Source organism: Zootoca vivipara, chromosome 1 (assembly GCF_963506605.1).
Source record: "Zootoca vivipara chromosome 1, rZooViv1.1, whole genome shotgun sequence".
NCBI classification, from domain to species: Eukaryota; Metazoa; Chordata; class Lepidosauria; order Squamata; family Lacertidae; genus Zootoca; species Zootoca vivipara.
In genome coordinates, this window is record NC_083276.1 from 46,030,399 (window position 1) to 46,044,184 (window position 13,786).

At 43.0% G+C, this 13,786-nt stretch overlaps 1 protein-coding gene across 2 annotated transcripts in view; it reads left to right on the top strand.

The window, feature by feature from the left end:
* Positions 1-8,299: 8,299 nt before the first annotated feature.
* The window catches only part of LOC118084075 (cytochrome c oxidase assembly protein COX16 homolog, mitochondrial), a 46,208-nt gene continuing 40,721 nt past the window's right edge, over positions 8,300-13,786 (top strand). The window contains exon 1 of one of the 2 annotated variants that reach the window (XM_035113354.2): positions 8,300-8,434. In XM_035113354.2, the coding sequence (XP_034969245.1) occupies positions 8,375-8,434 (60 nt within the window). In that variant the 5' untranslated portion in view covers positions 8,300-8,374. The remainder of the gene's footprint in view (positions 8,435-13,786) is intronic. The other variant, XM_060273817.1, reaches the window with a different exon arrangement.

Consider the following 13,786-nt stretch of genomic DNA (forward strand, 5'->3'; position numbering starts at 1 on the left):
CACACACACATACATACATACATACATACATACATACATACATACATACATACATTGTTAGGCTTTCCATCTTGTGAGATGGAAACATTTCAGCTGGCCTGATGGAACAACCCCCCTCTTCTCCCTCTTAAGTCCTGTTCCAAGGGCTTTCCCGATCCCCTTGAACCACTGGAGGGTTTTTCAGAAGAGGTTGGAGGGCCATCTGTCATTGATGCATTAGATGAGATTCCTGCATTACAGGGGGTTGGACTAGATGACCCTCATGTCCCTTTGCAACTCTATAATTCTAGGATTCTATTAATTTTGTGGGGCATGGAGTGGGAGGGGGGAACCCTGATGTGCAAGTAGAAGTCCTTCTACAGAGATTCTGCTGATGGGACTCATTGATGCCACTAACTTCAAAAACTGAAAACAGAAAACAGCAAGAAGGCATAGTTCAAAAGACAAATGAAAAGATAATAGTGGTGGCAAAAACCTATGGGTGCCCAATGCACCACAACCCTGCCCAAAGAACATGGGCAAAGAGGTGCGTCCTCACTGGGTGCCAAATGAAAATCATTGTGGGGACGAGACACTCCTCAGAGGGAGGCTGCTCCAAAGAAAATTCACCAGTAGGCCTATACCACAAACCTCATTACATGCAGGAACCACTTTCAGGGCTTTCCCTGGAGGACTTTGGGCAGGTTGGTCTAGAACAGGCATCCCCAGCCTGCGCTCCTCCAGATGTTTTGGCCTATAACTCCCATGATCCCTGGCTAGCAGGACCAGTGGTCAGGGATGATGGGAACTGTAGTCTCAAAACATCTGGAAGGCCAAGGTTGAGGAAGCCTGGTCTAGAAGGAGCCATTCTTTCAGATATTTTAGGACCAAGTCATTTAGGCCCTTAAATGTCAAGATAAACACCTTAAATTGGTCCCAGGAGGAATTTCCAGGAAGTCAGTTCTGGAGATAGCTGGAAATTCGCGTCCTCATGGGCTCCTGTAACTTGATCTTGGCAGCGATGCAGTATACCTTACTCATAAGTAGGGATGGGGTGGAAATTTGATTTTGTTTGCATTTTGATGAGCAACCACCCAATTAGCATACTTTGAATCAACGCGCAAACAAAAGTGCAAGTGTGCTTTGAAATTCACACTTCTCCAAATTTTGTAATGCAGCTCTCCAAGCAAAAATGCATATAGTAGGGAAATGTTTTTATAAACATGCTTACGCTTGTGAAAATAACACACAGAAATGGACCATACTGGAGAAAATTTCTTGGAAAATGTGTATACAGTACTAGTCCTAATGAATTTTTATGAGGATTTTTTTTTAAAAAAAAATTGCAGATTGCTGCAGATATGTGGAGAAATGTCTTTAGGATTTGTCCAATCAAATAATGAATTATCAGTAAACAGGTCATCTGGAAGTGACCACAGTCCCTGAGGAAAATGGAGCCTATACTATATATGAACACACACACAAACAAACTGCATAAGCTCTCCAATATAAGCTCTTTTCTGTACGACACTTAGAGTTATCTTTTTATATATTTAGTGGTATAGAAGTGGTCTAAAAAAAATGGTCTCTTAAAAAAAACCCACAACGCTATCTGAATTAGGAAGTACCGTAATTATTAGACTGAATATGAGTTGGCCCTTTGCCGTTGCAGAAGGCCATGCCCAGAATCAGTCACATGCTGTTTTTTCCTGTGACTACTCAGGGCTGCTGGCTCCACATTGTCTGCTGCTCTCTGTTTATCCTCCAAACTGGCACCACACAGTCTTTTTCTCCTGAGTTCATTGAGCAATATTTATGTGAATCAGCATGGTGGTGATTGTCATTGTTTTGAAATTCCTAGAGCTGCTCCTCAGGGTAGGAGGCGGGGATTATGGGGCTGAGTTGCCCTTTTATTGCCCTGAAGAGTTAGCAGCTGTTGAATGTAGCATCCTCTGACATTCCCAGGTCTCACTCTCTGCCAACAAACAGCCCTGTGATCTGCATTACAGTGGTACCTCTACTTACAAATTTAATGCGTTCCAAACGCACATTCGTAAGTCGAAAAAAATTGTAAGTCGAATCCCATAGGAATGCATTGGGAGAAAAAAATTGTAAGTAGAATCAACCCTATCTAAAAATTTGTAAGTAGAAAAAATCCTATCTAAACCGCATCCAAGATGGCGGACGGAGCTCCATTCGTAAGTAGAGTTATTCGTAAGTAGAGGTACCACTGTATGTGCAATGGCTTGCTTTGCATGGCTTTAGTCCTGCCTGGGTGGGGCTGAGGGAAGCTCGCTGCAGAATATCCACTTGGAAGGAGGAATCTGGGGTGAGATGTAGCAGCAAATTGTTCCTTGTATTATGGCAGGCATTCATTGGCCGAGTTTCTGTTTTGCATTTGATTGCAGAAGGCTTTTTGTGAAATTTTTTAAATAGAAATTGATGTAAAAATTGGGGTTTGGCTTTTGCTGCCCGACTCCCCATGGGACTCTGAGTCCGCTAAGTCCATGATCAGTTAGAGAAAAAATGATGGAGACTGGATCCAGTGGAAAGCAAAGCAAAGCAGATACAGTAATACCTCGGGTTACGAACGCGATCCGTTCCGGAACGCAGTTCATAACCCGAATAGTTTGTAAACCGAACGCAATGGGCAAAGCGCGGTTTTCGCGATTTTCGCGCTTTGCGCATGCGCAGATTGCGCGATCGCACGCGCGCCGCTTCTGCGCACGCGCACGCGGCGAAAACACTTCCGGGTTTGCGCAGTTCGTAACCCGAACTGTTCGCAAACCGAGGTGGTCGTAACCCGAGGTACGACTGTACAGTACTTATTTTTCCTGTTGCAACAAGTTTCCCTCCCCTCTTTCCAAGGAGGGAGAGACCGTGAACAAAAGTGTGCAGGAATCTTTAAAGACTTTTGACATTGCCCAACCCTCTTAGCCAAAGACCACACCAAAATCATTATACATACATCAAGAATCCCGTAAAAGAAATGGAGTGGCCCTCATTGTCAACAAAAGTGTGGCGAAAGCTGTACTGGGATGCAACCTCAAAAATGATAGAATGATCTCAATACAAATCCAAGGCAGACCTTTTAACATCACAGTAATCCAAGTTTATGCACCAACTACCGGTGCTGAAGAAACTGAAATTGACCATTTCTATGAAGACTTACAACACCTTCTAGAAATGACACCAAAGAAGGATGTTCTTCTCATCATAGGGCTCTTCTCATTATAGGGGATCGGAATGCTAAAATAAGGGAGTCAAGAGATAAAAGGAACAACTGGCAAGTTTGGCCTTGGAGTTCAAAATGAAGCAGGGCAAAGGCTAATAGAGTTCTGTCAAGAGAACAAGCTGGTCATCACAAACACTCTTTTCCAACAACACAAGAGATGACTCTACACATGGACATCACCAGATGGGCAGCATCAAAATCAGTTTGATTATATTCTCTGCAGCCAAAGATGGAAAAGCTCTATACAGTCAGCAAAAACAAGACCTGGAGCTGACTGTGGCTCAGATCATCAGCTTCTTATAGCAAAATTCCAGCTTAAATGGAAGAAAGTAGGAAAAACCACTGGGCCAGTAAGACACAATCTAAATCAAATCCCTTATGAATAGTTACAGGTAGGTAGCTGTGTTGGTCTGCCGTAGTCGAAACAAAATAATAATAAAAAATTCCTTCCAGTAACACCTTAGAGACCAACTAAGTTTGTTATTGGTATGAGTTTTCGTGTGCATGCACACTTCTTCACATACACAGTGGAAGTGAGGAACAGGTTTAAGGATTTAGATTTGGTGGACAGAGTGCCTGAAGAACTATAGATGGGAGGCTTGTAACATTATACAGGAGGCAGCAACAAAAACCATCCCAATGAAAAGGACATGCAAGCAAGCAAAGTGGCTGTCCAATGAGGCCTTACAAATAGTGGGGGAGAGAAGACAAGCAAAATGCGAGGGAGATGGTGAAAGATACAGGAAATTGAATGCAGATTTCCAAAAAATAGCAAGGAGAGACAGGAGAGCCTTCTTAAATGAGCAATGCAAATAAATAGAGGAAAACAACAGAATGGGAAAAACCAGAGAGCTGTTCAAGAAAATTGGAGATATATGATATGATATTATTAATATAGACTGTTATAAGAATTCTAAGGTCTTAAATATTCATAAATGCTCACATATCTAAATATATACAGTAAACCATGTGTCTGAAATAGTACAGGAGAGCAATCCTGAAGCAATTTTGACTCTCCCAATGACCTCAAATATTCCTCTGCAGTAAGGGAGGCAGATGGGGAAAGGCTTCCCATTGTCTTTACATTCTGCTCCTGGTAGATACCATTTCTCTTGTCAAGTCTGAACTCCATCTACTTTTTGTTTGCTTGGTTTCTATTCAACATGTATTCTTATGGGTGTGGTTAAGAGCTCAGTCCTATACATGTCTTTTCCAGCTCTGCAGTTCTAGGATTCTATGTTGTAGGATACAACTGCAAACAACAACAACAACAAAAACCTGGTCTGTGGGGTCCATAGTGCTTGTGTTGTTTCAGTGTCTTTTGATTTGCAGTTATTGACTGGAAACTGGAGGAGGGGGTCCAATAACGTCAGCTGTCCTGCCACCAAAAGCCATTAGAACAGGGGTCCCCAAACTAAGGCCCGGGGGCCGGATGCAGCCCAATCGCCTTCTAAATCCGGCCCACGGACGGTCCGGGAATAAGCATGTTTTTACATTAGTAGAATGTGCCCTTTTATTTAAAATGCATCTCTGGGTTATTTGTGGGGCTTGCCTAGTGTTTTTACATGAGTAGAATGTGTGCTTTTATCTCTGGGTTATTTGTGGGGCATAGGAATTCGTTCATATTTTTTTCCAAAATATAGTCCGGCCCCCCACAAGGTGTGAGGGACAGTGGACCGCCCCCCTGCTGAAAAGGTTTGCTGACCCCTGCATTAGAAAGAGGGGGATTTTTTTTTTTTGCAATTTGCTAAACAAAAGCCTAATGATTATTATCTCTTCACTTGACCCGATGCAACATTAAATTCCCATTATTGCTGTGTGTATACATAGATTTATTTGGTTCAGTTACATACACAATCACCTCAATTTTATTTCTACCCTTTTGTGCCCTGTGGTGCTATTTATTTTTCTCTTCTGCTGTTGTATTTGTATTTCAGTCACTCCAATCACCCATTAGCATGACAAAGATCAGTTTCTGGGATGATGTTGTCTGGACCAAAGCGACATTTCATTCTTCAGCTCCCTGCCTTGTATATTGCCAGCCTTGGTTCATTCAGAAAATAGACGTAATGTACCTACTCCTGTGCCCTCACTGACCCTCAAAAGTATACATTCTGCCAATGCAGAATGCTAAATGCTTGTCAGTGCTCAAAGTGTGTTTTTCAAGTAGGCCTCATTTAGTAAACTTGTGCATGCAAAAATCAGGGAGCTTTTGGTAAACATGATGAGAGGCACTTAAGAGGCAGCTACCAAGGCTTTAAAAAAAGGGTGAAATAGATGAAGAGGAAGTTGCTGCTGAATCTAACAGAGACACCTTGCATTAGAACAGAGATTAATCACCTGGTGTCAGCATACCTGATCTAAGAATCTCAAGCTGCCATCCTATGCCGTCTGACCTAGAAGCAATAATCTAGAGGTGAATTTTTGAAATGCAGGAGCTCATCATGACAACACCCATAGCCAGAGGTAGGCAACCTAAGGTCATTTAACCGGCCACCGAGCCGCCCGCTCGGCAAGTCCCCGTGTGCTGCGCTAAACTGGTGCAGCGCGGTGCGGGGACTTGCGCAGCGTGGTGACGCCAGAAATCGTGTCTGCACAGATGCAGACACCGGAAATTGCATCTGCACAGACACCGGAAATCGTGGGCATGCGCATGATCTGTGACAATTGCCAACTGAATAAAGTGGAAGAAATTTCGAAATGGAAAACTTCCGACATGCCTCCTTTCAATAAGACAGTTGCTTTCCCTTGGAAGGAAGCCTTTATGGTATATTAGATTCAGTCACTCAAGCGACTTACCATTTCTTGACATCTGTGCTCTGGTTAGATGTAAAGAAACATTCTCTGCTTGCCTTTAGTATCCTCTCTTCACCTTTAGGTGAAAATAAATTTAAAAAGGAAGTGCCCTTAGACACCTTAAAGAAGCAGCAGGATGCTGATGCTGCAGAAAGGTCTGAGTGAAACTTACAGCTATCCCATTACCTGGTCTCACCTCAAAGAGTCCTCAGCCGGACCATACTATTCTTGGAGAAGAATTTGGGTAATTCCCACCCTATATTTTTGAATATGTAGAGACATACTTGTGTAATAATTGTTTGATTGGATTCTCCATAAAAAGTGACTGGGTGATGGCTGTTCCAAACAAAACACTGTGTGGAAGCAACCATAGCTGTTTTGCTGTTTCATGGATGGATTTGTCTTTTTAATGTTGTCTTGCATTAAACCCTCCAAGTTCAATGGGGCTGTACAATACTGTAATGTGTTTGAAGAAGGCCTTTGGTATTGATACAGCTGAGTGTTTTCTGAGGAGTTAACAAAACAACAGGGTTGATTCTGAGCTGCTTATCTCTATCCTGGCTATAAAAGCCAGTTCTGCACAGGCTCTTTGGACTAATGTGTCTCCTCAAAGCACTAGTCCTTGACTGCTTATGGATGTATTAGAAATTCAATGGGAGATAAAACATAACAGTTGAAACAGGTGAGAGCTGAGTGCAGGGTGGGGACGAAAGATGGACAAACTATTAGCCAGCTAAACCAGGTGAGAGTAGCCGATGGGTCTCAAACCCTCCATAAATTAGGAACCTTCCCTGCATGTGAAGACAAGCTCTGGCAGATTGAGCACATGAGACTAATAGTAAGTCCAATAGTCAAGAAGGTGGTTTCGGCACGTGCTGTAGAGGGAAGTGAGGGGCAGATGGGGCTCGTCAACCTGGGAAAGTAGCCCATCTAGGAGAAGGAAAGCTCTGATCCAAATCTCTGCTGCCTTGCGGGATATCTTCAGGACAACAGAAGGCTAAGGAGTAAACGCTACATAAATCCAGAGTGAAGTCCCTAAGACAGTTGGGTGGTGCCTTGTACACCTCCTTTGGGCAATTCCTGCAGCCAAGCTGGTCCCACTCTGCTTTCCTTTAGACCACATCAGCGAGGCCAATGAGTGTGTGTGTTATCTTCTGGGCAGCCCAGGACCTCCATACACACTGCCCAGGCTTGCGCCCCAAGGAGATCACTTTGGTGCTGCTAAAGCAGCAGTTTGACTTCACCCCCAGAGGTGCACTCCATTGTCTCTTGAGACAGATGGATGCCAACAACAACAGCAGGATAATTTAACGCTCTCCTGATTCTGTTTGGTGCAGAGCTCTGTATAATCCAGAAGCCTGCATGGGAGACAGGATTTCATTCCGTTTTTTAAACATAGCAAGGAGAAAAGGTATTGCTTTAACATTTGGTATAAAGAATATGCCATCTAGTGGATAAACGCAAGCACAGTGATCAAATCTGCTTTGCCAAATTTGAGGTGTTCGCATTAAAGGGGGGGGGCTGTGTCTAGGTTTGGGCATAACAGCTTTAAAAAACGGCTTCCTCAGATCTATTTTCCTTTCGCAGCCTCTAATTTAGTATGTTATTTATTCATTCTTTAAAGCTAGTGTCACTGCTGCCAAGCATATATGATAATGAGTTTTTGAGACAGAATATAGCCCACCAGCCAGCTTCACAGCTTCATATAGACACAGATATAAAAAATCTAGAAAAAGAAACACTGGGATAATCTGCCTGGAAACAACACCCATCTTATCTGGAAGCCCCAATTTCTAATGAGTACATGGGACTTCTGTTTACACGATGGTGAAGGAGATGAACTGTTCAGTAGCACTTATAAGTTTGATTTGTTCTTATTTCTTATGCTTAGGGTAAAGATCCGAAATAACCCGTCCGCATGGCGTCAGCAGATGCTTTAGTTTATACGTTTGTGATGTGCTGAAATGTGCTTTCAGGATGGAAACAACTAGTCGCGGAATTAAATAAATTCGTGAAATCGAGGACACAAGCAGCACTAATTACTAATTATGCCCTTTATTTGTCTGCCTCCAAATTCGGGGAAAGTGGACCCGTTGAATTTCTGCCTGCCAAGTCCTCCTCCCGTCGGTTTCAGGCATCTGGACCGCTAACCGGGTTCCCATTCGAGGAGTCCCGGCGAGTGGAATTTTTTATTATTTTATCCCCAACCCCCGTTTCCCTTTTCGCACGGCGGAACTCGGCTGCTCTCGGCTTCGGGATCCGAGGGACGAGCGTTTCGGTAGGACGCCGGAAGCGCAGCAGGAACGGCCTCCCCCCCCTCCACTCTCTGGGCCCAAGAAGGCGAGATACTGGGCCGCTCCCGCCATGGTCGGAATGCAAGCGCTGCGGAAAAGCAAGACTCTACTGTATGGAGTTCCCATGATGGTGAGCGGGGGCCGGGGGGGGGGCGGCGGCAGGGACGGTCGCCTAGAATGAACTAGCTCAGCAGAGGGGCTGCGAAGCGCTGGCGGAGGGGCGGGGCTTCGTTTGCCAATGGCGGAGGCTGCAGCGCCCCGGGCCGGCCGCTAGGGGCCTTCCTTCCCGGGAAGGCCGTCGAAGGGAGCGTGCCTTGCGTCGCGCGGCGCGAACGTTTCAGTAACTGCATGCTCTGCGCTCACCCTCTCGCTTGCTTAAACAGGGTCACGTGACAACAACACCGGGGCGGGGGGAGAGATGAGACTATATAAACTGAAGGGAGAAATGGAGAGGGGTGCGTGTCGTTCTTTATATTCTTCATGCCGCATTGCATGAGATGCATTACAGCGTGACTTTTTTTTTAAAAAAAAGTATTCGAGAATGGACCCTTTTTCAGAGGGTGGCTGTGCTGTCGGGTAAAGAAACAAGGACCACCACCACCCTCAACATTTTATTAGCTCAGTGGTTCCCAACAGGTGGTCCGCGGACCCCCAGGGGTCCGCGAGCTATGCCAGAGGGGTCTGCAAGATGCTATTAGAATAAAAAATATATTAAATATATTTCGTATGATAACAGATTTTTTGTTTTGGCCGCTTCCTGCATGAGCAGAGTCTAGCGCAAAACTAGAATTAGATAGAGGCAGTAGTTCTGCTGTATGCCGTTAGGTGGCGCTTTACAAACACTACTGTTTTGCAAAGAGGCAGCGCGCGCATTCTACTAACGCTCACCTCCCCAAGATGCTTTGCGCGCGTCGGTTTCATTTGTGCGCTACTGCACAGGTACCCTGTCTTCTCCATTCCCCTCCCTCCTCCCTGGCGCGCGCTGCCTCTTTGCAAAACAGTAGTGTTTGTAAACAAAGCGTTGTTTTTCACGGAAGCTACAGTTCGCGTAATTAAAAATGGACCGTTGGTTAAAAAGTGGTTCATCTCATTAAGAACTGAAAATTAAAACTAACTGTATACTGATGGAGTACTCTGTTATAACTGTAAAAAACGTATAAATATAAAATATAAAAAGACTCTTAATTTGGCTCTCACTTTTTAATTTTAGGATTAGGAATTAATGGGGTCCTTGTCACAATAGCGGCTCGATGAGGGGTCCTCGAGAAAATTTTGTTGGGAACACCTGGGTTAGCTGTAACCCAGCACTGGAAAGCAGGTGTGAGAGAAATATATGGAGCAGGGATATCTGGGATAGCTCAGTTGGTAGAGCAGGAGACTCTTAATCTCAAAGTTTGGGCAAAATGATTCCCACATCGCCGGGGTTGGACTAGATGACCCTCGTGGTCCCTTCTAATTCTGCAGTTCTGTGATTCTACAGCTCATAGCTCTGACTTCCTAACTACTGTATGAAAGAGCACTGCTTCTTTGGTGCCCTGTCCCAGTTTGCCTTATATTGGAGAGGCCCAGCCGGATTTTAGGCAGCTGGTGACCATCTTGTAGCCCCGGAAGGCACTCTTTCAACTCCTCCCCCCTTCTTGTCTTTGTGTCTGGCGCTTCGGCAGATGCCTTGGCTGTTGTCTTCATGCCCTGCTTGGAAGCTTCCCAGGAGCACCTGCTTGGCTGCCATTAGACTCCGAAAAGCGGTTGTTAGACTCTGAATGCCATTAGACTCCAAATACCGGCGTAGATGATGGACCTTTCCAGATTCTTTTGTTACGACAGGAGGAAGAAATGAACTTCCACATGCCTTTGGGGTATCATTACAGTGGTACCTCGACATCTGAATGCCTCGACCTACGAAGGTTTTGATTTACGAAGTCGGCAAACCCGGAAGTCCTTTCAGGGATTGTGCCTGAAGCCAAAATTGCCTATAGTCAAAATCCATTGGGTTCAATGGTAGATGGGATTGCCAAAGTCATTTTTCCCAGGACCCTGCCCCCTTTCTACCCTTTGAAATTATTATTATTATTATTATTATTATTATTATTTGCCATGCGCGTAAAACTGAATGTGCACAAGTTAAATGTGCATAAGTTGTGGGCTTACATTACAAAAGTTGCTGAGTACCTGAAAAGCCATGATGCATAGCTGATGGGCTGCACAACATTTAGTTTGCTGGCTTTTAAGATTCAGTTGTTTTGCTGACAAGTACTTTTTGCTTAAGGGGTTGGTTTGGGTTTGTTTGCATGATGATTTTTGTGCCATTGGCTTCAGAATTCTGGTCAGTTTTCATTGTTCCAATGGTACATGCTTCTGCAGAAACTGAACAGACAGCAAATGTGACTTTGTACAGAATTTAGTGTTATGATTGAATTCCGATCTTTGTTCCTATTAGATTCTTTCTCTTCAAGATCTATTCACAAATCCTGTCTATGTCATTAACTGAATAGGATTATTTGTTTGTTAGCGTTAATATATATGACAGGTCTTTGAGATAAGTAGGACAAAAACCTGGGCTGTTAAAGACACAAACACAGACACAAAAACGTAAGAATTGATGTAAAAATACTATAGTACTATTCAGCCTAATACAGTACAAAATAATACAATAAACCTGGTATAGGGAAGTCATAGCACACTGGGTAAAGGTTGTTTGAATTCCACCACCACCCGTCCAAAACCCCCCCTGCTATTGTGTGTTTGTGTGTAACTTTTTTTTAAAAAAAGGAAAGAATGAAAGGCTTTGTAGAATTCTCCCAGGTTGGAGCTTTGTTAGATTGTTCCATACTTATTTCTCTACCTAGCAGGTAGACATAGTACAGGAAGAAAGTAGAATTCTTAGTGTCTGGGGTCCCAAAGAAAGGCAAGTGATAGTGAATTTGATTTTGCTGAAAGTCTAGTAGACTTTGATATCAGACGTGGGAACTACATGCTTTCCCTACAGTTATCCTATTGCTATCTGCTAATAACATTGAAGACTTTTCAATTTAATTAAAATCTAATGTATCCACCCTTCAGAGATCCAAGCAAAGGTCTCTCTCCCGAACCTTATGTGCATAGAACAACTTATACAAACATCACGAGAATAAAATTAGCAAGGCTATGATCAGCTACAAAAAAACTGACAGCAATCTTGTCAGTTTCTTGTGTTCTTGCTTAGAAAAACCAGATCACATGGGTGTGAAACCTCTGGCATATGACCTATATGACACGAAGCATGGGATAAATAAAGTTGCAGCTGCAAAGGAAGAATTGGGAGCTTTGATGTATGTTTCCAGTTGTCCCTTAAAAGTGTGGGATATGTCAGTCAAATCCAAAATTCTAAGGGAGGACTAACTGCCTCTATGTGACAGTCAGATTTGTCAGCTGGTCGGTTGGTCTGCTGCTAATAGGAGTGTTAAGTAGTAAATGCTCTGATGGAGTCTTTTTAGGACCCACTAATATCTAGAATATAGTTTATATGTTATGTAACCTAAGTATGTACTCAGTGAATCTGACAGTAAAGTAGTTTATGTTATTATCATTCAGATTCATGTGTATTTTTCTTTAAGAGGGACAAAAGGGATTATCAACCTAGAAGGCATAATTATTAAAAGGACTCAAACGAGTTAGCAATCCGCTTGCTGCTGTGTAAACTCAAACAAGGAATCATTTAACTCTGCTATATTATATAAACGTTCCTACAAAAAGTGCATCTTACATTTGATGCTGTTTCAATTTAGTGCTGATTGCAAACTCTGCTGCTTTCCCTCCTGGTTTTTTTTATGACACCTAGGCTTAGCTTGTAGGACATTGCATGAGCAACGTGGATCCTTTATATATGCCCACCTCTGCTCTTTTTGTCATTGTTCACATCCTTAAAAAAAAAAAACTTCCTAGAAAATGGTCATTGTGCAACTGGTGTGACCCATTTCTGAGTAGTGAGTCCACTTACCAAGTAGATACTAGTGTTCTAGGGAAATCAAGTTTTACCATGTGTCAGTTGCCTTTTACTTTTTTTTTTAAAAAAAAAACCCAATATTGTTTATGTTTTAATCTATTGTAACTCTTCCATGTATTTCAGGATTAGGAAGGCTAGGACTGTGAATTAAATAACCAAATAAACTTTTAGAACAAAGAAGAAGTTGATTTATGAGGGATTAAAATAACCAACACAGGTAAATGTGCTGAATACAATGATTATTCTGGGGAATTCTCCAATCTGGCTTTCTTCACCTATGAACTTGACAATATGTGTGATCATATCAGTGCCTAGCATAAGCAAGCAAGAACCTAAGAGAGTGATGTAAGATAGCATGGAACACTGTTTAACAGCTTATGTGCTGCAGGGTGTGAAGTCCCACAGCACCAGGATGGTAACATCTGTCCAGATGCTGGGATGAATTCTTGTGACCTTGTAGATATGTACTGCATGTCTCACACAAGAGGTTGTTCCGCATGCTTGGATTTTCACATCTCCTTGCCTCTTACTACTTTGTACTGCTTCCAAACTGATTTCTAAGAGCAACGAGAGCGTTTTCTTTTCGGAAATTCTATTGGAAGTGTACCTAGCTCTCAAATACAGTAGATGGTGCTCCTGTTTCTAAAATATGGTGTTGATTTCACTTTTCTGATAATAGTTGCAGCTGCCAGTGATTCATTCCCCATGTGACTCTTGCATACTGTACTGGGACAGCAAAGTTCTTTTTCACTGGTACAATAAAATTGCTATTATACTGTTTCCTGAACATGCAGAATTTCATACAGTATTTGGAACACTAACTCCATCTGAAAAGTGTCCCTTTAAAACCAACAGAAGATGGGTGTAAAAATCTTGATATTGTCTCTATGCAATCATATGTGGTTTATTTTTAGGCAGGCAGGCAGCACGACTGGAATGTCTTTCATCCTGTTCTCTGGCGGGTTCTCATGCACTGCTGGTGCTTTATTCTTTCCCATTGAAGTGAATGGAAGCCATTCACTTCTATAAGAAAATAAAGCTGCTGAGCTTAGGTGCATCTATAGCGCCGTCTGGCAAGTTTTGCCTAATCACAATCACAAGCTGGTGACTGCAGCTATTTTATATTATCCTCCAGAAATGATTGTCATGACTTCTATAGGACAAAACAAAATCAGCCATCACACTCTATGTGCCCGCACTATATAAGCCCATTGCTTATATTAATTGTGTTTTGAAAAATAAATTTTAATCTCTGTATTTGCCATGACTGTCATCTGTTGTTTTTTGTTTGTCTTTTATCATTACTGATGGCTGATGCCATGGGCAATATATGCAGTGGAAGGTATAATACTACACATTCTGCTGTTTAATGCTGGAAGAAGAAAGATGAAAGCCTGAAGTCAAGTGGTTTGTCTATGTATTGGAAACTATGAAGAAACCAGCGGCGGAGCTTCATGCTCCGCTACCGGGGGCGGAGAGCAGGCGCGCTGCCCCCAGGGA